The sequence below is a fragment of the Rhinatrema bivittatum genome, chromosome 7 (assembly GCF_901001135.1).
Source record: "Rhinatrema bivittatum chromosome 7, aRhiBiv1.1, whole genome shotgun sequence".
In the NCBI taxonomy this organism is placed as follows: domain Eukaryota; kingdom Metazoa; phylum Chordata; class Amphibia; order Gymnophiona; family Rhinatrematidae; genus Rhinatrema; species Rhinatrema bivittatum.
The window spans coordinates 122,237,076-122,257,395 of record NC_042621.1 but is presented as its reverse complement, the minus strand read 5'-3'; the positions used below and the strand labels follow the sequence as shown (position 1 = coordinate 122,257,395).

The window sequence follows — 20,320 nt, the reverse complement described above, 5'->3', positions numbered from 1 at the left end:
GGAAGGTGAGGCATGACATCACAGAGAGAGTACTATGGGAAGATCTAATGCACTCACCTATGGCCCCTGAATCCTTAAGGCAAGCCTGGATCATGAACTCCAGGTGAATGCCTGGCTGGGGGTGAGCTCCTGCCATGGGCCATAATCCAAAAACTTGTGAAAAATGGATTAAAACAATAGTGAAAAATGTTTGTCGAAGGCTAGGGAATGTTCAGTCTTCTCAAACCTTATGCTCAATTTCCCAAAGAAGCCGAAACCAATTAAGAAAATTAAGAAACATTAAGAAAATATATAATAAAAAATTTTATGTGTTACCCAGGAAAACCGGATTAAGATGATGTTTTTTCAACTGAGTAGTATCAAAGGTACAGGAAGATAAAGCGACTTAGTTAGATTTAGATTATTTATTTGGATTATTTTTTTTATATTCCACTTTTCGGCACTTCAAAGCGGATTACGTTCAGATACTGTGGGTATTTCCCTAAACCCAGAGGGCTTACAATCTAATAGGGTCATTCATCAAAATGCATTATGGCGATAACACGTTAACACCATAATGCATGCAATAATCATGTTACTGCTTGGCACGAATGCAAATCTTTTGAAGGAGCAGAATTGGGGAGGGGTTTGGGTGGGATTCTTTAAAATGAGGGGCAATATTGCACTGTGTGATAGCATAACGCATGCTATTGCACATTTTTTTAACGCCACCATTTCTGGGTGGGGAGAGTGGAGTGGAATGGGGGGGAGGGGGAGAGAGAGAGAGAGCCTCTGGGGAGGCCTTCACAGTATTCAACTATTTATATCACTATAGGAGGGCCAGCTAAAAGCTCAAGGTGAGGTGTTGGTGGTGGTTTAGGGGCCAGTTTTACATGCAGAGTGAGACGTACGGTCAGCACAGTACACTTTGGTAAAGATTTGACATCATTTGAAATGAGGAAAGTCTTGCAAAATTGAAGTATCATGGGGTGCGAAAATGTTACCACACCCTGGTTATGTTAGCACATGGTGCAGTAATTGTGAAATTACCATAAACACACCCCTTTTTCTTATCATGGGAGTTAATCATGCAATATTATCGCATTTTGATGAATCTAGGGGTAAGTTGTACCTAAGGCAACAGTGACTTGCCCAGGGTCAAAAGGAGTGACAGTCAGACCTAAACCTTGGTCTCCCTGGAACGTAGTCCGCTGTTCTAACCACTAGGCTACTCCTCTGCTCCTACTTACCAGAGGCTATACAATACATCCAGGGCAAATGAGTTATGAACTCATGTTTCAGGACTTTACCTGAATCAGAGCCTTATCAGCTAGCCCACTTTTACTTCCTACCTGGAATCTACCAAAGAAAACAATCTACAGCCCAAAAAAAAGAGAGAGATTAAAAAAAATAAAAAATGCAGAGGCACCCAAAAAATGGCAAAGTTTGCAATTTTCTCATGAATGAAGTTTTCCAGCAATCACAATAATCTAAGTTTATCTTCAGTACAACAGACTTTTGCCTGGGATTTCATATATATGAAATTAGTTCTGGGGAGCAATCAGTCTATCTTCAGTAGAAGAGCCAGAAAGCCCAGACAGCAGGCATGCAACGTGCTGTGGTGGGTGCCAGGGCTCTACATAAGCCAATGGTAGATTAGGTTGGAATTATTATTTCAACATTTATACGGGACCCTAAACCAGGATGCTTTTCAAAATGTATGCAACCCGGGAGAAGGAAATTCTGGAAATCCTTATGGGAGTAATTTTGTAACATTGCTCTATAGCTAGCCAGCAAATACATGCATGAGTTACAGCAAACTTCAAAGTGGACTTAATGCATGGAAGGTCGCTTGAAAATTATCCCACCAAATCTACCCTGCATGCATTTGCAACTGCTAAAATGCAAGCAGAATTTTTTCTTGAAAATATAGGCACACACATTTTAAAATCCAAAAGTATGCACAAAAGTGCACTTAGATCACAGGGAATGCCTCCGCTCAGACAGAGAAATAGGACATATCTGCCTACGTTTATCCACATATCAGGCGGGCAATTTTTTTAAAAAGCCCATTTCTGCATGAAAATCACTGTTTTACCCACAGACCATCCCTATCTAATAAGTTCTGCTAAACTTCTGCCTTCCTTCTGTAAAGATATCAAGGATCTTTACCCAACTAGCTTCTTCGGGATTTTCTAAATTAATTTTGAAGGGCAACGTTTCATCTGTCCACACTGGGAAAAGATCATACATATTTTTCAAGCGTGGGCCAGTGCCATCTCTAGATAGACTTATTTGTGGTGGCAACGCAGGGGGAGGGGGCAAGCTAAGTATGGAGTGGGGTAAGACAAAGCGACACACACATCACGGCACCCTGCCATTAAATTGGCTACAAAAAGATACAATAAGAAAAAGTCCCAAGGTCCTTCTGGGCAATTTTTTTAAAAACCCTGCAAGTTTCAACCTCCCAGTAAAACACCCATTAAAATTATTTGACAACTTCATTCAACCAATTCTTCTGTATGGATATGATAGTGAAGTCCAAACTCTATACAAGGGACAGAATCTCAATATAAATGCTGCACCTCTAATTTCTGTACCCGCAGAAAGTCCCCCAATAACAGACCTAGGACGTTGACCTTTGCAACTCACCACACACACAAAAAAACCCCAAAACTTTCAAATTATGTTGTCAATTCAGCAATACAAAAACCTTCCACCACTGGAAATATTACACCAGGCCCTAAAACACCAATTCACCTCCTATTAGGAAAATGGAATACACCAGGAGGCTATAAATCGCTACAAAGAAACCACATGCTAGCAAAATTCCTCACCTCGGTCATACATGCAGAACACAGACAGATCCCCACCAAATATAGAATAAAGAGACCATAAAGTATAAATGGAAATGTGCAGACAAAACCCAAATTGGAAACTGCAACATGCCAGATTCATTATGCAGTGCAACAGTGGAAAACAGAAACATCATTCCTCCTAAAATATCAAACAATAAAATCAAGAAATAAAGATCAACCATACTAATAAAAAGAATATTTCAATACAAATGACAAATAGAATAACAATCAATAATTAAAAACTCATATTACAATTTTTTTAATTTACCCAACACCAAAAAGATGGTGGTCGGCAGTACCCACGCCGTCCCGGGGACGCCGGGGAGGTCGGTGGTGGTTGGCAGAGGCCACCATTCTTCCTAGGATTGACAGTACAGGGAAAAAGGAGGTGAGCATGAGTGGTCGCAGCCATCTGCGACCGACAGGCGTAACATATATACAGAGATTCTCTTTTGCTTACACACACTTGCTCTTACTTACATACTCAGTGGCACTCTCTCTCTCCCACATACACAGGATCTGTCACACACAAGTGCACTGGCTCTCTCTTCCACACACACAGGCTCTCACATACACACATATATACTCACTGGCTCTCTCTGCCTTACACTCACACTCATTGGCTCCCTTTCCCATACACATGCACACATAGGCTTTTGAACAGATTCTCTCTCACTCTGTTGGGGCCTCTTCAAAGCTGCTAGCACTGGCAGGAGAGGATGTGCTGGTGACCCCATTGGGCTTTTTTTCTAGCCATAGCTGAGGAAGGATATGTTGTGGTCCCCTGGGCCTCTAGTTCAGCTGGCGGAGGGGAGTGTCAGGGCCCATTAGGCCTTTTCTTTAGAGGCCAGTGGGAAAGGAATGGCCAGCAGCTCCACTAGGCCCCTTCTTCGTCTGTCAATGGGAAAGGATATTCCAGTGCCCCTCTAGGCCTCGTCTTTGGCCGTGGGTGGGAGGGGAGGTGTTGGTGGCTCCACTGGGCCTATTCCTCAGCCACTGGCTGGAGAGGATGTACTGGAGGCCCCGCTAAGCCTATCTTCAGCCCTTGGCGGGATGCAGTGTTGGCAGCAATTGGGTTCTCTCTCAATTCTTGCACTGGGGTGAGGAGGTAATTACTTCCCCCAAACTTCACCCATGACTACGAACGACTGCTTTGTACCACATCGGATAAGGCAAGGATAACCCAAACTCTTGCCCAATCTGATGCCTGAAACTGGGGCAGCATCCCTTAGCGACATCTATGCATCAAGCAAAAGCATGTGCATGCTTTCACTTTGAAAATTACTGTGGGTACGCCCAGTCACTTGTGCCTCTTTTACTGCGAGATGGATTTTACTGGAAGAGTCCACACGAAAATTTGAAAATGCCCCAACGAAACACAGGAATGCCACCTCTCAATGCGCCACAAAGTCAGCCCATTTTCAAAGTGTGTGCTCTTCACTGTGTTGTGGGTGGGCCATTTTCAGACAGCCAATTTACACAGGTAAAAAGCTTTTTCTGCCCAGGGAAATCACTTTGAAAATCAGCCCCTCTATTTCTGGGAAGCTAACATGATTCTCTCTTCAGCCTATCTTGTGTCGGATTGCTGTTGACATAGAATGGATTCTGCTAAGTTCCATTCTCTCAAATGTACTAAATTCTCACCAAGGAACTTTCAGGGAGATCACCCACAACAAGGAAGCCATAGTGTCGTGGATGCTGCTGGTATGCACCAGCTTTAAATAAAAATCATGTCTCAGAACAGAGGCTGGTGCCTCTCCCCTGTCCAAAGGGCAAATTCTTTTCCTTAAGAATATAAGAACATGCCATACTGGGTCAGACCAAGGGGCCATCAAGCCCAGCATCCTGTTTCCAACAGTTGCCAATCCAGGCCATAAGAACCTGTCAAGTACCCAAAAAGTCTATTATCCACATCGGTCCACCATCCTGATATAAAGGGGGCATTTCCCCTGCCTCATCATGGAAGTCATTTCACAGCCTATATTGCTAAGGACTCTGAACTCCCTGGATGTGCCAGGAAAAATAACGAGATATGCATACCGCTTTCCTTGACCGCATTCCTTTCTCACCTTTGAGTTTGGTTGGGCCATGCCATAGACTGGCATCTTGGGAACTCTTCGGAAGTTGGCCACACTCATCTCTTTCACAGTGCTGAGCACATCAGGGGAGAAGCATTCATCTGCTACCTGCAGAGAGAACCCAGAGGGGACATTAATGCAGATGCTCAGCACCTCTAATCTCACACATCAGGAGTGAAGCTTCAGCTGCTCTGATCCTTTCTCACTGCACATTACTTTTGCCTGGCCTCTCCAAAATACAACAGATGAGAAAAGAAGAGCTTCAAAAGGAGACAAGATGATCGTACTTGATCATACAAAACTATCTTGTTTAGTGGTTCTTACTAGTATCTCTACAATCCATCTATTTTTACCTATTACATTTCATGTAAGAGGCTTCAGGCATAAAACGCTCATGCCTATACAAAACTAAACATATACATGCACACAAAAACACTAGGTGTCACTAAAGTAGAATCATGGCGGTCTCTTCTTCCTTTGTTGTCTTTTCTCTTCTTCTTCTCCCAGGGGACTAAGGATATTGGAGAAATGACTTACCTGATAATTTTGTTTTCCTTAGTGTAGACAGATGGACTCAGGACCAATGGGTTATGCTCCCCTGCCAGCAGATGGAGACAGAGTAAGATTGCAAGGCTGACGTTACCCTACATACACCCCTGCAGTGACCTCAGCCCTCCAGTATTCTCTTCAAAAGCCACTGTGGACATACTAGTGAAAAAAAACAGGATTAAAAACGGATAAACGTAACTGTACTCAACCAACCATAAACATTGAACTCCAGTAAGAATATAGGTGTCCTGATCTAGGGACTGGATGACCACTTACCCGTAATCTCTGGGATTCAAGACCCACTCATGTGTGAATTCTTGGCACAGTTTTCGGGCAGCCGAGGGCGGGATGCTGAGTCCATCTGTCTACACTAAGGAAAACAAAATTATCAGGTAATAATTTCGCTATTTCCTAGCATGTAGCCAGATGGAGTCAGGACCGATGGGATGTACAGAAGCTACTCCCAATTGCAGCAGGAGGATGCCTGAGGTCCGGTTAACACTGCCCTTACAAAGGATGCATCCTCTCGGACCTGTACTTCCAGGCAAGAAAACCTGGAGAAGGTGAACAACGAGGACCACTTCATGGCTCGGCAGATATCGACGAGACAGCAGTCTAACTTCCGCCAATGAGACCACCTGAGCCATAGTGGAATGAGCTTTAACCTAAGAAGGTAACGCCTTTCCTGCCTCCACATAGGCTCCCTTAATCCAGCGAGCTATGGTAGCCTGCAATATTGGGAAGGAGAAACAGATGGTCTGTCTTTCGGACCAGTTCTGAGACTTCCAGATACTGCACCCAAAAGTCTCTTGACATACAAATGTCGGAGGAGACGATATTCCCCTGCGTCCTAGGGATGGCAATGAAATAGGCTGATTCAAATGAAACTCTGATATTACCTTAGGCAAGAAGAATGAAACAGTACAATGCTGTACTGCCCCTGGAGTCATCCAGTGAAACGGCTCCCGGCACGACAATGTCTGCAATTCAGAGATGAGAAATGCTGAGCATATAGCCACTAGAAACACAGTTTTCAAAGTCAATAACCACAAGGAAAGACTGTGCAGCGGTCGAAAGGAAGGACCTGCCAAAAAATCCAGTCCTAAATTAAGACTCCACAAGGGAACCAGCAATCGTAAGGGAGGTCGAAGGTACTTCACTCCCTTCAGAAAATGGGCCACATCAGGATAAGCCAACAGGGAAGACCCATTCACCTCACCCCTGAAACAGGAAAAAGCTGTTACCTGCACCTTCAAGAAGTTAAGGACCAAACCTTTATTCAAGCCGTCCTGCAAAAATTCCAGAATAAGTGGGATTTTGGCCACCCGAGGGGGGACACCACGTTCCTCACACTAGGCCTCATATACTCTCCAGACCTGCACATACGCTAGGGACGTGGAGAACTTCCGAGTGTGGAGCAAGGTGACAATTACCGCCGCTGAATATCCTCTCTTAATCAGGCAAGCCCTCTCAAGGGCCAGACTGTAAGACAGAATCGAGTCAGGTCTTCATGAAGGACCGGTCCCTGTTGCAGCAGATCCCTGTGCGGTGGGGGGCACAGGGGATTATCCACCAGGAGTCTCCGCATGACTGCATACCACGTACGCCTGGGCCAATTTGGAGCTACTAGAAGGCCTAATCCCCTATGTATGACCCTGCCCAGCAGGGGCCAAGGAAGAATAGCGAAGCCAAAAATGAAAACGTAATGAAAACGTGCTGACAGAGAGTTTCTCAATGTCCTAACTACAGCTGTATTGCAGACTGTAAGTAAACCCGTCATGAAGCAGGGAATTCTGGTACAGGAAGGCATATAGCAACTCTCCTTCCGGCCAGGACTGAACCAGAGCGTCAACCCCCAGGGACTTCGGATCTCTTCTGCGACTGAAGAATCAGGGGACCTTTGCATTGTGAGATGTGGCTAGAAGGATGAGGGACAGGATGCCCCAGCGCTCTACTATCAGTTGAAAGGCTTTGGCCGACAACACCCACTCTCCTGGACCCAGACTCTCCCTGCTTAGAAAGTCTGCTCTGACATTGTCTTTTCCTGTGATGTGGGAGACTGAGATCATCTGTAGATGTATTTCTGCCCATTCCATAAGGAGATCTATCTCCTGTGACACTTGCTGGCTCTTGATTCCTCCCTGGCGGTTGATGTAGGTTACCGTCGTTGCATTGTCCGACGTCAGCTTGACCCTGGAGTCTGTGGCTGAATTGTAGTCACGCCAATCTGACTGCCTGGGCTTCCAGGCAGTGGATGTTCCAGAGGGCCTCTCATCTGTTCAAAATCCCTGGGCCAAGAGCTCCTGACATAGAGCTCCCCAGCCCTGGAGACTTGTGTCTGTTATGAGCGCCAGCCAGTTCAGGGATGACAGAGGGACACCCCTGCTCAGATGAGCTTCCTTAACCATCACTGGAGGCGAGAGCAGACTCCCATTGGTAAGTGGAGACGGATCGAATAGTCTTGAGACTGTTGGTTCCAACGTGACAGCAGTGAACGTTGAAGTGGTCGCACATGTGCCCTCAACCTTGGCACTACTTCCAGGATTGCCGCCATCAAACTGAGAACTTGGAGATAGCTCCACACCATTGGGCGTATAGTGCTCATCAGCTAACACACCTGGGACATCAACTTCCTTATTCACGTGGTCGGAAGGAAGACCTTTCCCTGCTTGGTGTTGAAACGAACTCCCAGATATTCCAAGAACTGGGAAGGCTTGGGACTGCTCTTCTACAGGTTTACTACCCAACTGAGTTCCTGAAGCAAGGAGATCACCCTGTTGGTCACCCGGAGGCTCTCTTCCATGGACTTGGCCTGGATCAGCCAGCTGTCCAAGTACAGGTGCACTAGGATTCCCTCTTTCCTCAATGCTGCACTATGACAACCATAATCTTGGAAAATGTTCTGGGTGCGCTGGCTAGGCCAAAGGGTAACGCCCGGAATTGATAATGGTGGCCCAGTACTGTAAATCATAGGAAACGGTGTTCTTGATGGATTGGAATATGTAGGTAGGCCTCGGATAGGTAAAGGGAGGTTAAGAACTCTCCCAATTGAACGGCCATTATCACGGTGCGTAAAGTTTCCATATGGAGATGATTCACTCATAGATGTCGGTTGGCGCTCGAGGTCCAAGATGGGGGTGAAAGGAACCTTCCTTCTTGTGTATGATGAAATAGATGGAATAATGTCCTGTATTTTCCTGGGGTGCAGGTACTGGGATTACAGCCCTCGTCTTGAAGAGTCTTAAAAGAATAATCTCCACTGCTTGCTTCTTGTGCTGGGCGTGGCAAGGAGACACCATGAATATGTATCGAGGAGCGCTGTGAAATTCCAGCACATATCCTTCTTGTATGACCTTCAGTACCCATTTGTCCAAAGTAATCTTGACTCACCGCTGGTAAAAGAGGGACAGTTGACCCCCTATCTCCTCGTTCTGGGGGTGAGTTGGCAAAACATCATTGGGAGGTTCAGGACAAACCTGAACACAAAAACCTGCCCCTCTCTTGGGCTGTGGACTATGAAAGGACTGAGACCTCCCAAAGGGTTAAGACTTCTGAAATGTCGAGTTTCTGTAGGAGCAGAACATTGGGAGCCCCTGGATTGGCCCCTCATAAGCGAGGGGTGTTGTAACTCCTTCCTCCAAGGGATCCAGATCGCTCTCTTCACCTGAGCCATCAGGGTCCCTACCAGGGATGCCCTTGGTAAGGCGAGGCATGCCTCGAGGTCTGCCGATAGGACTGGGAGAGGGAGAGCTTACCGGCTGACGTTCCGTCCAGACAAGGGCAAGCGAGATAGTAGACTGCACCTGTACAAAGGCTTATAGAACCTGGAAAAATTCCACCCAAGAGAAGGCACAAAGGTCCATGCATAGCCCAGGAAGTACTGAGGTAGGTGCCACTGAATTTCTCTCTCCCATGGATGACCCAGTCAAGGGAGTACTCAGATCCGGGGTACTTCCAGTTAAGGCTGTGGCTAACCCATCCTCTGAATGGGAGAAGCCAGGCTTAGCAAAGTCCAGGAAGGCGAACTCTCCTTGGACTTCTGCACAGTGCTGACATAAGTTGGAATCCAAGTCAGACTGTGAGGCCCTAATATGACAAGCAGCACAGAGAGAAAGGTGCTTATGTTTCTTGGCTGCCAGAGCCATTGGCTGCAGTAACTGTGCGTTCTATCGGCTCGCGCTTAAAAATGTATGCGCACAGATTTCGTGCGCCTAGGCAGGGCGGAGCGAGGCACTCGCAGCCTGTGCGCCTGGCTTTTCCTGTATCCTGCGCTACGTTGTGCGCATACATATGTGCGCAATGTTATACACATGGTGCATGCGCAGAGCCAATGCACTGCGCATGCACGCACAAAGATGCACTGCGCATGCACGCACAAAGACACGTGCAAGATGGCGCTGTGCCAACCAAGCCTAAAAGCGAGGCCTAGACTAGCGAGGGGCTGCTCAACTTGCTCAGAAGCCTAGTTCCCCTTACCCCAACGTGATTGGGAACATCGTCGGTACAGCACGCCGAGCAAGGAGACTGGAGGAAGTCTTACTGAAACCCTCCAACATCTCTGAACCAGGAGGTAAATCTTGTTGTTGGTTTTATAAACTAACCTGGGCTCAGCGCTTACCTGCCGAGTACAGAGACGGTCTCTGGATGCGGGGGGGGGGGGGGGGGGGAAGAGGGCTTTGGCCGTCACGACCACGCTCGACTTTCTGCACCCGCTGCCTTTCAGCTGCCTAAGCAGCAAAGTCCATGCCAGGAACTGGTTACCGAACCAAGGCACATCTCTGAAGGGATCTCGGAAATAATCTCAGGAATTCTCAACTGGGGAAGGGACCTTTAGGTATCACTGCAGGAGAGTGGAGCTCGATTTTTCTCCATTTTAAAATGTAGAATTTCTCTTTCCAAAAAGTACAGCAATCCCCATAGGAAGAGGGCTGAGGTCACTGCAGGGGTATATGTAGGGTGATGTCAGCCTTGCAATCTTACTCCATCTCCATCTGCTGGCAGGGGAGCATAACCCATTGGTCCTGAGTCCATGAGGCTATACACTAGGAAATTGGTTTTTAGAGACACAAGTAACACAAACCTCTGAAAATCCTCCAGTTACAACTTTCCCTATGAGGAAAAGTGATACTGTGTTGCTAGCAGGATAACCTGCATAGCAGATAAAGACAAACTGTGCCACCCGGTTTGCCTTGTTGCCTTTCTCTTGGGTCTCTACCACTTTCATTAAATGAGCATATACATTCCCATTAAATGAGCATATACATTCCCATGCTTAAATCAAGACTAGCTCCTCCATAGCCTTTACCTCACTTCCCAATCCTGTTCCTACCACTGTCTCTACATCTGTCCCAAGTATGTTCAAATGCTGTTAAAAGTATTGCCCACCACTGCCTTCACTGGAAGACTATTAAAAACCTTATCATCTTCTTTGGTACTCAAAAACCTTCCCACATCTTCCTGCCCACATTTGTAATAATCCAAACAGTCACCAAAGCTAATGAGGCTATTGTCTGCAACATCTGGCCACCCCCATGCTTTCTGATGTTAGGGTAATAATCATGGCTATAAGCTAGCCTACCCATAACACCTACCATTACCCCCAGCCACCTACGCTCTACTTTAAAGTTACTAACTGCTCTCTGAACTTGCCTTGTCACCAAGCCTTATTCCTTTACACATATTTTATTTCAACAGCCGTCTACTCGCTAGTTTTAATGATTTATACCACACTTTAAGCATGCCTGTTACCAAAATACGTAACCAAACATTGTATATAGTTTACAATATATATATATATATATATGCCTATATCCACAATTATGTTCGCTCTGCATATGTTATGCACCTTTCCATAGTTTCAATGATATATACCGGACTCTAAACATGCCTTGTTACCAAATTTTTATCCAAACATTGTATATAGTACCCAATATATATAAACTTATAACAGTTTTGTTCGCTCTGCATATAAAGTTATTCACCTTTCTCTGTTTGCCATGTAACCAAATTGTTCGATGTATTTTCTCTATCATTATTATACGTTCTATGTAAACCAATACGATGTGAATGCGGTCATCGTTATATAAAAACACTTAAATAAATAAAATAAATGGCCACTGACTGAACGTTACCGCAGCCTTCTTGGGAACCTGATGCAGCTGTAGCGCCACCACTCTCTGTCCCTTGGCTTGTATTCTCCCCTCTTTGGCCTTCCAAAGCTTCATATGATGGAGACGGTAGTTCTGCTCTCATTCCTTCTACCTGTTAACTCCCCTGCACACCCTCTCCCCCCCAATCCCACACACACCTGCCCTTACCACTTAGCTTTGTGTCTGACCCAAGTAAGCTTGAACTCTTGTGATTTTGGTTACCAGTAGGCTATTGTAGGCATCTCCCACTTTTTCCAGCAAAAAAGTATTTTCTTCTGCTTCCTCTGAACCTTTTTCCCTGTAACTTCATATCATAATCCCTTCTGGAGCTTCCTTTCCTATAGAAAATTTCACTTTCCCTTATTTTACTGAAGCCTATTCAAATACTTGAATATTTCTATGATATTCCCCCATCCCTCATTTACTTCAGCAAGTGCATTTTTGAGGGTCTTCAGCCACTCTTTGTAAGGGTTTGTGTTGCATCCTTTTAGTAGTCCTTCTTAATGTCCTTACAAAGGTATGGACTCCAGAGCTGAATTCAGTATTCAAGATGGGGTGTCGTAAATGGAACTATTACCTCCTTTTTCCTTCTAATACCTTTAATTATGCAACTAAGCTTGCTGTTAGTTTTCTCTGTTGCTTTATTATGCTGGCTGCCTTGAGGTCATCTGAAATGATTACTCCTAGATCTTTTTCTTATCTGACTATTTTCAGTTCATGTGTTTTTGTGTTCCAAATGCAGGATTTTGCACTTTTAGCACTGAAGCTCATTTTCTAAACTCTCTTGACTATTCTTCCAGATTTTTCAAGCCCCCTTTCGTCTTTTTCACCCCTTTCAGCATGTCTTCTATTACAGAATTTTGTAGCTTCTGCAAACAAATTTTTCCCCTCAAGTGCTTCTGCAATGTCACTAATAGAGATATTGAACAGAACCGATCCCAATACCTTCCTCTAGGGTAGCCCACTGGTTATTTTGCCTTAACCAGACTGAACTCCATTTACCACCATGTTCTACATTCTGTTGCTCAACCAGCTTCTCACCCAGTTTACAAACTTCTGTCCTACCAGCATACCGTCCAGCTTGTATACGAGTCTTCTTTGTAGAACAGTGTCCAAAGCCTTACTGAACACCAGACAGGCATCATCTACTGCACATTTTGTATCTATTGTTTCTGTCACCTCTTTAAAAGCTCAATTTGTCTGACAGGATCTTTCCTTTGTGAAAGGATGTTTGGTGTCCTGCAAGCTACTTGTTTCAAGGCACTGCACTCTCTTTTTGTTTACCGTTTCCATAATTTTACACAGACTAATGGGTCTGTGGCTGTCTGCCTCCTCCTCGATTCACCTTTGTATAGCAGAACTCCATATGCTTTCCTCCTGTCCCTCAGAACATCTCCTGTTTTCAAGGACAAGCTGAACGGAGTTGTGAGGGGTAGGATCAGCACATTCCTCAGAACATAAAAACTGACATGCTGAGTTAGAGCTATGGTCCTTCGAGCCCAGAGTCTTGTTTCTGACAGTGGCCAGACCAAGTGGCTTGGGAGTACCCAGCAGATCCTAACAGAAAGGTCCATTTCCTCATTCTCAGGAGTAAGATCAGGAGATACCCAAGGCTATCTTATCTGCCTAATAACTGTTAATGAATAAATAAATAAATAAAATAAATAATGAACCTGTCCTCCAGAAACCTGTCCAAACCTTTTTTTTTTTTAAACTCAGCTTCAACCGCATCCTCCAGCAACAAATCTCACAGCTCAAATTGTGTGTTGACTGCAGAAATACTTTATTAAATTTGTTTTAAATCCACTTCCAGTTAGTTTCATGGAGGGTCCCCTACAATTACTTAAAAGGGTAAATAACCTTCCCCTTGCTTCACATCACTCAATAATTTATAAACATCTCTCACATCCCCTCAACTGTCTCTTCTCCAAGCACTTTTAGTATCTTAGAGTGTGTACCAATGGGCCTAATTCACATTTCAAGCACCTCCTTTGCTGTAATTTGTTTTTTAATCATTTCCCATTTACCAATCGGCCTTAGATTTATCACCTTCCCTTCTTCTATAAATACTGAGGAAAATAACATTTAAGATTTCTGCCTTCTGCCAGTTTTCCTCTTTGCAAATCCCACTTTCTCTCTTACCTATTCCTCCTTTGGTTTTTCACTGCTTCCTTAGAGATCTAAAGAATGTTTTCTCTTCTCCTTTTATCTCCTCTGTTTGTACCTTTGATCTATCCACCCTTCATGCCTTCTTTTGTTTTCACTAATAAATCTGCCTGCCCTCCTCTGCCTATGCTTATTTTGCATATTTTTTAATACTAACCACCTCTCTATCCTTATTTCTGTTAGCTCTTTAGAAAATGGTATTGGTCTCTTCCATTTAGTAACCTGTCCTACTCAGAGCTGTTGCACTCGGGGGTGGACCCTTTGTCCTGGAACAGTGCAGGGACTGCCCCAGGGGGCGGAGCACTGGAGGAGACAGAGGCGGTGTAGAGCTTCACCACTGGAAGCCCGAGGTCCCCCCCGGGAGGATCCCGTAGGGACCTGGGCTGCTTGGACTTAGGTGGGCCTCGCAGCAGACTCAGATGTTCTTTACTGTCAGTCTCTCAAAACCCTGTTGCCTGAAATTTCATATACAAAATAATAAACATAGGAAAAAACTAAGCAAATGTTAGTCAAAAACAAATAAACCATTTAATAATAATTTTAGAAGCAGCATCGAACGTGGAGCTTCACCCAAATATTTTTTCAAAGCGAAGAACTCCACCCCATGTCATTTCCCTCAAGACTCTTTTTATTTCATTTTTCTTATCAAAGCAAAAATGCGTCCAAAAACTGAGTGCTCAGTGGAACATTGCTTGGCATTATAGCATTCCAGTGAGAGTTTGAAATGGGGTATTTTGGATGCCATTCTGCCATCCATACGGAGGGGAAACTTGGATTTACAATTACTGCATTTGAAATAGAAATGGATCTTTAATTTAAAAACGGTGTTTCTTTGAATTTTTCGATCAATGTATATCTATCAGTGTTGCCCATGTAGAATTCTTTAACCCATTTCATTGGCTGCTGGTTATCACGTGATTGCCTCCACCTTTATGTTGGATTCGTGGACCCTTGAGCCGGCTGGGACAGATGATGACACACCGTGGGGAAGACCCACAGTGGATGTCAAAGCCGGGAGGCGGCACTGAGCAGGAGGCCGGAGGGATCTTCACCACTGGAAGCCCGAGGTCCCCCCAGGAGGAGCCCATGAGGACCCGAGCCGCTTGGACTTACATGAGGTCTCCTGTGGGCCAGTGTCTGAAGAGGAGTTCCAGAGGATCGAGAAGAGTAGGGCTGAAGCCAGGAGGCCAACTGGAACTTCACCACTGGAAGCCCGAGGTTCCCCCGAGAGGAGCTCGTGAGGACCTGAGCCGCTTGGACTTAGGAGAAGCCTCCGGGATGAAAGCCAGAGTCAGGAATCAGTGGACAGAAGCCGGAATCAGAAGCCAGTGGACGAGCCGAAGTCAGTAGTCAGAAGCCGGGGTCATAAGCCAGTAGTCGGAAGCCGGGGTCAGAAGCCAGTAGTCGGAAGCCGGGGTCAGAAGCCAGTAGTCGGAAGCCGGGGTCAGAAGCCAGTAGTCGGAAGCCGAGGTCAGAAGCCAGTAGTCGGAAGCCGGGGTCAGAAGCCAGTAGTCGGAAGCCGGGGTCAGAAGCCAGTAGTCAAAAGCAGCAACTAGTAGCTCTCAACAGAGAGTGAACCTCGTTGCAAGGCAACGCATAGACTCAGCTGCAGGGTTTAAATACCCCTGCAGCGTCTGACGTCATCTGTGGGCCATCCTCACTTTTCCCGCGCTGGCCCCTTTAAATCCTGATCCCCCCCGCGCGTGCCTAGGGAGCGGGGCCAGGCACTGAGGATCGACGGCATCTCCCTCAAGGAGGGAGCGCCGCGGCAGAGGCTGGGACGGGCCTTGCCGGCCGGAGAGAAGTAGCAGCGGCACGGGCCAGCCCTGAGTTAGGTGAAGGGACCGGGGCACGGCCCGGGACCGTAACACTTTATCACTTGTTTTACGTTTTGTTTTAAAGCGATTTTGATTATTTCATGTTTTAACAGTCTTTGCTGCAGGTCTCCTGAGGAAGAGTTGCTTGAAAAATCGATTTTGGGGACTTGCTTTGTTTCGTCAAGAATGCTTCATGTTCACATCGTGCCACTCATTGGGAAAGTTAAGTATCCTTTTGGACTGACAATATTGGCATCATTTTCCATGTTTAAGGATTATTTTGTACACTAAGCACTAATTTTTGGACACATTTTTGCTTTGATAAAGAAAAACGAAATAAAAAGACTCGTGGGAAATTATGACATGGGCTGGAAGGCTTCGATTTGAAAAACTATTTGGGCGAAGCTCCGCGTCTGATGCCACTTCTAAAGTTATTATTAAATGCTGTCTTTGTTTTAACTAACATTTGTTTAGTTTTTTCCTATATTTATTAGTTTGTATATGATTTTCATTCCGTGGGTACAACGCTCCTGATTGCATTTTCAAGGTTGAAATTTCATGACAGCCTTGTATCCTAATTCAAGTGCTTTCACGGGCAGCCTTATGAAAGGGGCACATAGCTTTGCATTATGGGCTGGATTTTCAAAAGGTTACGCGTGCCAGGCCTATTTTCAAAAGACCCGGTGGCATGTGTAAAGCCACGGGATGCGTGTAAGTCCCGGGGCTTACAAAAAGGGGCGGGGAGGGGTGGGGCGGGGTCAGCAGCTCCTGGCACAGCGGCCATTTGCCGCCGTGTCAGAGATCGCGTGCCGGCAATTGCCCAGAGGCAGGTGCAAAAGGTAAAACTAAAATTTTTGGGGTGGGTTAGGGTAGGGCTAGGGGGGGAAAGGTTAGGTTAGGGGAAAGGGATGTTCCCTTCCAGGCCGCTCCGATTTCGGACCCCTGATTTTATAACGTGTGTGTGCCTGTGCGCGCAAGTTATAAAATTGGGTGTACATGTGCACGCGCCAGGTAGCACACTCCCATGTACGCCGCGTGCGCATGTTATAAAATCTACCCCTATTTATTTATTTGTTTCATTTCACTATCGCTATGTAACTAGATATGTTTTAACTATCGCTATGTAACTAGATATGTTTTAACCACTGTAACCTCCTCCATTTCCCCTGCCCCTTTGGTTTTTCTGTTAAAATGTTTCGATGTAAACTGCCTCTCCGAGGCATCAGTTTTATTTCCATGTAAACCGGTGTGATATGTATATTATACAGGAACATCGGTATATAAAAGCTAAAAATAAATAAATAAATAAATGTTTCTTACCCTAAAATAAAGCATAAGATCAGTCTCATCAGGATAAAGGAGTCTCCTGGAATTAGCCAGTCTAACCTCTTCCCAATTTTATAGACGTCTGCAGACCTTGACAGCCCATTTTTCCCACCATTAAAAGGCTAATGAAAATAGCTCTCCAAGTAATCAGTTTATCTCTTTCTAATCCAGCCTCTACCAGCGTTTGTGTATGCATAGTGCCACCCAATAAGCAGGCTCCACCAATGTAGCTGCATGTCATGAATACAGACAGTGCTATCTGATAACCCATTCTCAGCTAGTGTGTATCTAATGCTTCTCAGAAACACAGGCTCTCGTTCAGTGAGTGTCTCTATTACTATTCCAATAACCCATCCTCTGCCAATATGTATGTACAGTGCTATCCAGAAATCCAGCTTCTGCTGGTGTGTGACTGTATGTAGTGCTACCCAGGAACCCAGCCTACACTAATTTGATGACTGTGTAAAGTGTTACCCAGACCCCACCAGTGTGCTTATGCATAGTACTGCCCTGTTAGAGCTGACCAATTTTGAGATGGTGCCTTGAATTTCCCAGCAAGGAGCTTAGCCTGATGAGTTAAGTCTTACATCCAGTTCAAAGCCTTCCAGCTAGCTTACTACTACTCAATGAAGTTTTGCATTTGCCACTTGCCTGGATCTGCAGAATTTAGCTAGGATTAATATAAGTTTCTGTTTGACATTCTCTTCCAGCTGGTGCAACTGATCTTCTTGGATTCTGCGCCATTTCTGGTTCCAAGCTTCAGTTTTGTTCTCCTTTTGTCTGTTGTACTATGCCTGCACCTTGCCTTGGAATGGCCTTTATATTTGAGCTTTTCTTCTTTCAGCTACTATTTGCAGTTTGTCTGCTCCCTCCAAACTCTCCTCTCTACTATGCCTTCAACATTACCTTAACATAACCAATAATTCATCCCCTGTCAGCAGATGTGTATATTGATTGAGTGTTCGAATGGAGGCTTTTCACATATTTTCCTTGTCATGTTATCCTTGGATATTTGTGCAAGCGTCTGTGTTGCCCTTATCCTTCAGAGCTGCAACTACATCAGAGCCATAGATAATGTTAATGGAGCGAGCAATAAGTAATGAATGATGTGTTGTACATTGTCAGTAGGATTAGAACCTGTATTCCTGTGAGATCGACCATGAAATTGCATGAATATGAACTAGAATATATAGTAGCTAGGGTAATTTCCTAGAATATTTATGACTATGAACCGGAACATGTATACAATCGGGTATCGAACAAGAAGTTGAATGCTAACACACAGTATGTGGCCGATGACCATGAATATGTAAGCGGATCTTGTAAACCGTTCTGATCTTCGTTTGGAACGATGGTACATAGAACGCCAAAATAAATAAATATCCAGAGACTTGTGTGCATTTCTGCGTGACCCACACTCTGCAAAGACAGCACAGCCACAGACTTGTAACTGCGTCTGCATTACCCCCATTTTTCCAAGATGGCACAGTCAGAAGTAAAGCTACTGCCAATACTCACCAGTACTCGCGTCTGTTTTGTGATCAGATCTCCAGACACAGTAAGCTCTGAGAAGTTCATGTTGGCTTGGAGCCTGTAGATCCAGGGGTGCATACACATCCAGCGGCTGAAATTCAGGGAGAAGGCCAGCGGGTACTACAGGCGCAGCCACAGAAACAGGAGGATCTCAGTAAAACACACAGGGACTGCACATCAGGGAAAAACAGATCTAACATGTCACTTATTATCACTTGAAGACATCCTTAAAAGGAGAAGAGGAAGAACCAGCATCCACTTCATAACAGATATCAGGTAGTAAATTACATACATGTGCGAGTATGACCATTTCATTTTCTTAAAGTATTTCATCTAATTGTTTGTAAAAAAAAATTTTTTTTAATGTTTTTTTGAAAATGTTAAGACTACCCCCTCCCCAGGAGATGGCAACTCGGATCCTCGAGGGTTACAAAAGGGCCGAGTTTTCAGGATATCCACAATGAATACGCACAAATAGATATGCATATAATGGAGGCGGTGCATGCAAATCTATCTCATGCATATTCATTGTAGATATCCTGAAAACCTGGCCCATTTGGGGCTCTCAAAGACCGAAATTAGCTACCCCTGGAAGAGCAGAGAATCAGCAATAGCTGAAAGGGAAAGTTGTCCCATAACATCAAGCTGGAATAATGGCTTAATGCTGGTTTAGAGGGAAGAGCAGCCCCCTAAAATTAGGCAAGAGCGCTGGTTCACTACTGGACAGGAGGCAACAGTGCAACCCTAACCCAACACTAGAACCCTGGTTTAGTAGTATCTCAGAGGGAAGAGCTCCCCTTAACACCAGGCATCCACACTGGAGTATTGCTGGCTCAGAGGGATAAAGGCAGCCATTTCATAAACCACCCAGGGCTGATCGTTTCTGAGAACTAAAGAAGCAAAGGGGTCTGACTGCAATATTTACAGGAGAACAAAATGTGCCACTGACACAGGTGCCCCAGTCAACAGCAGAAAAGACATCTTCCTAGCAACTTGGTCCAATTAAATTTAATTAAATCAGTGAGTATATTTGTGCTACAGGGTGAAAAGAGGAAAACAATTTTACAGAACTGAGCAACACTGAAACCCTCTTCTCTTGTGCATCCCTCTTCATTGGACGATGGTGCAACAGAGCAGTTCTTACACGGAAAGGACACCAGTGAGACCTTTGAAACAGGTTTCTTCCTTAAACAAGACTAGGATATTCCTCATAAGGACATATTCGGTCTTGCCTCAATCATTTCCCTGTCAGTGGACTGGAAAGTCAGGACAGCATATGTGAAAGGTGGCTTGGGGATATGGGACTTTTGTCCCTGAATCTCCTTGCCCTCTGACCTCTCTGTACCTCTTTTCCAGCTCTTGGGCTTTTTTTTTTTTTTTTAATGTTTCTAAATTGGATTAATAGTATTAATGATGCATGGTGTATGCACCATTTCTTTTACACTTCCAAGCTTCTTAAGAAATGGAACTAAGCTAATAGTGTTAGACGGCATGCAGTTCCATAAATGGCTCCTCCTCTGATACATTTTTTAATTAACCTTTGGCACAATGCATTGCTTTCACCGCACTCAAAACTCAGCTCATCTCCCTCACCTATTTACTGGAAAGTCTGAAAACTGATTAAATGGATTTCCAGATTTCACCCACTCCCTGACCCCGTGTTCTGAGCTGAGTTATGTGGCAGTCTATGAGAGGGTGTGGATGCACTAGGCGCGTGCCACCTGTCTCCGGGTGCTGCCCACAGGGGTCAAGCAAATGCTGTCTCAAAGGAACAGGCAGCATATTACCCCTCTCTCTCGTCGCAGCCGACAATCTCTCCCTCCCAGAAAGGTGCTCCCATATCAAAAGGGTCTGCCAATCAGATC

At 45.0% G+C, this 20,320-nt stretch overlaps 1 protein-coding gene across 2 annotated transcripts in view; it reads right to left on the bottom strand.

Moving 5' to 3' along the window:
* PALD1 (phosphatase domain containing paladin 1) overlaps nt 1-20,320 on the bottom strand; it is a 453,903-nt gene that overhangs the window by 156,435 nt on the left and 277,148 nt on the right. For both annotated transcript variants that reach the window (XM_029609049.1, XM_029609050.1), the window contains exons 12-13: nt 18,441-18,575; nt 4,907-5,023 (exon numbers count right to left, since the gene is read on the bottom strand). In XM_029609049.1, coding sequence (XP_029464909.1) covers nt 4,907-5,023; nt 18,441-18,575 — 252 coding nt within the window. The remainder of the gene's footprint in view (nt 1-4,906; nt 5,024-18,440; nt 18,576-20,320) is intronic.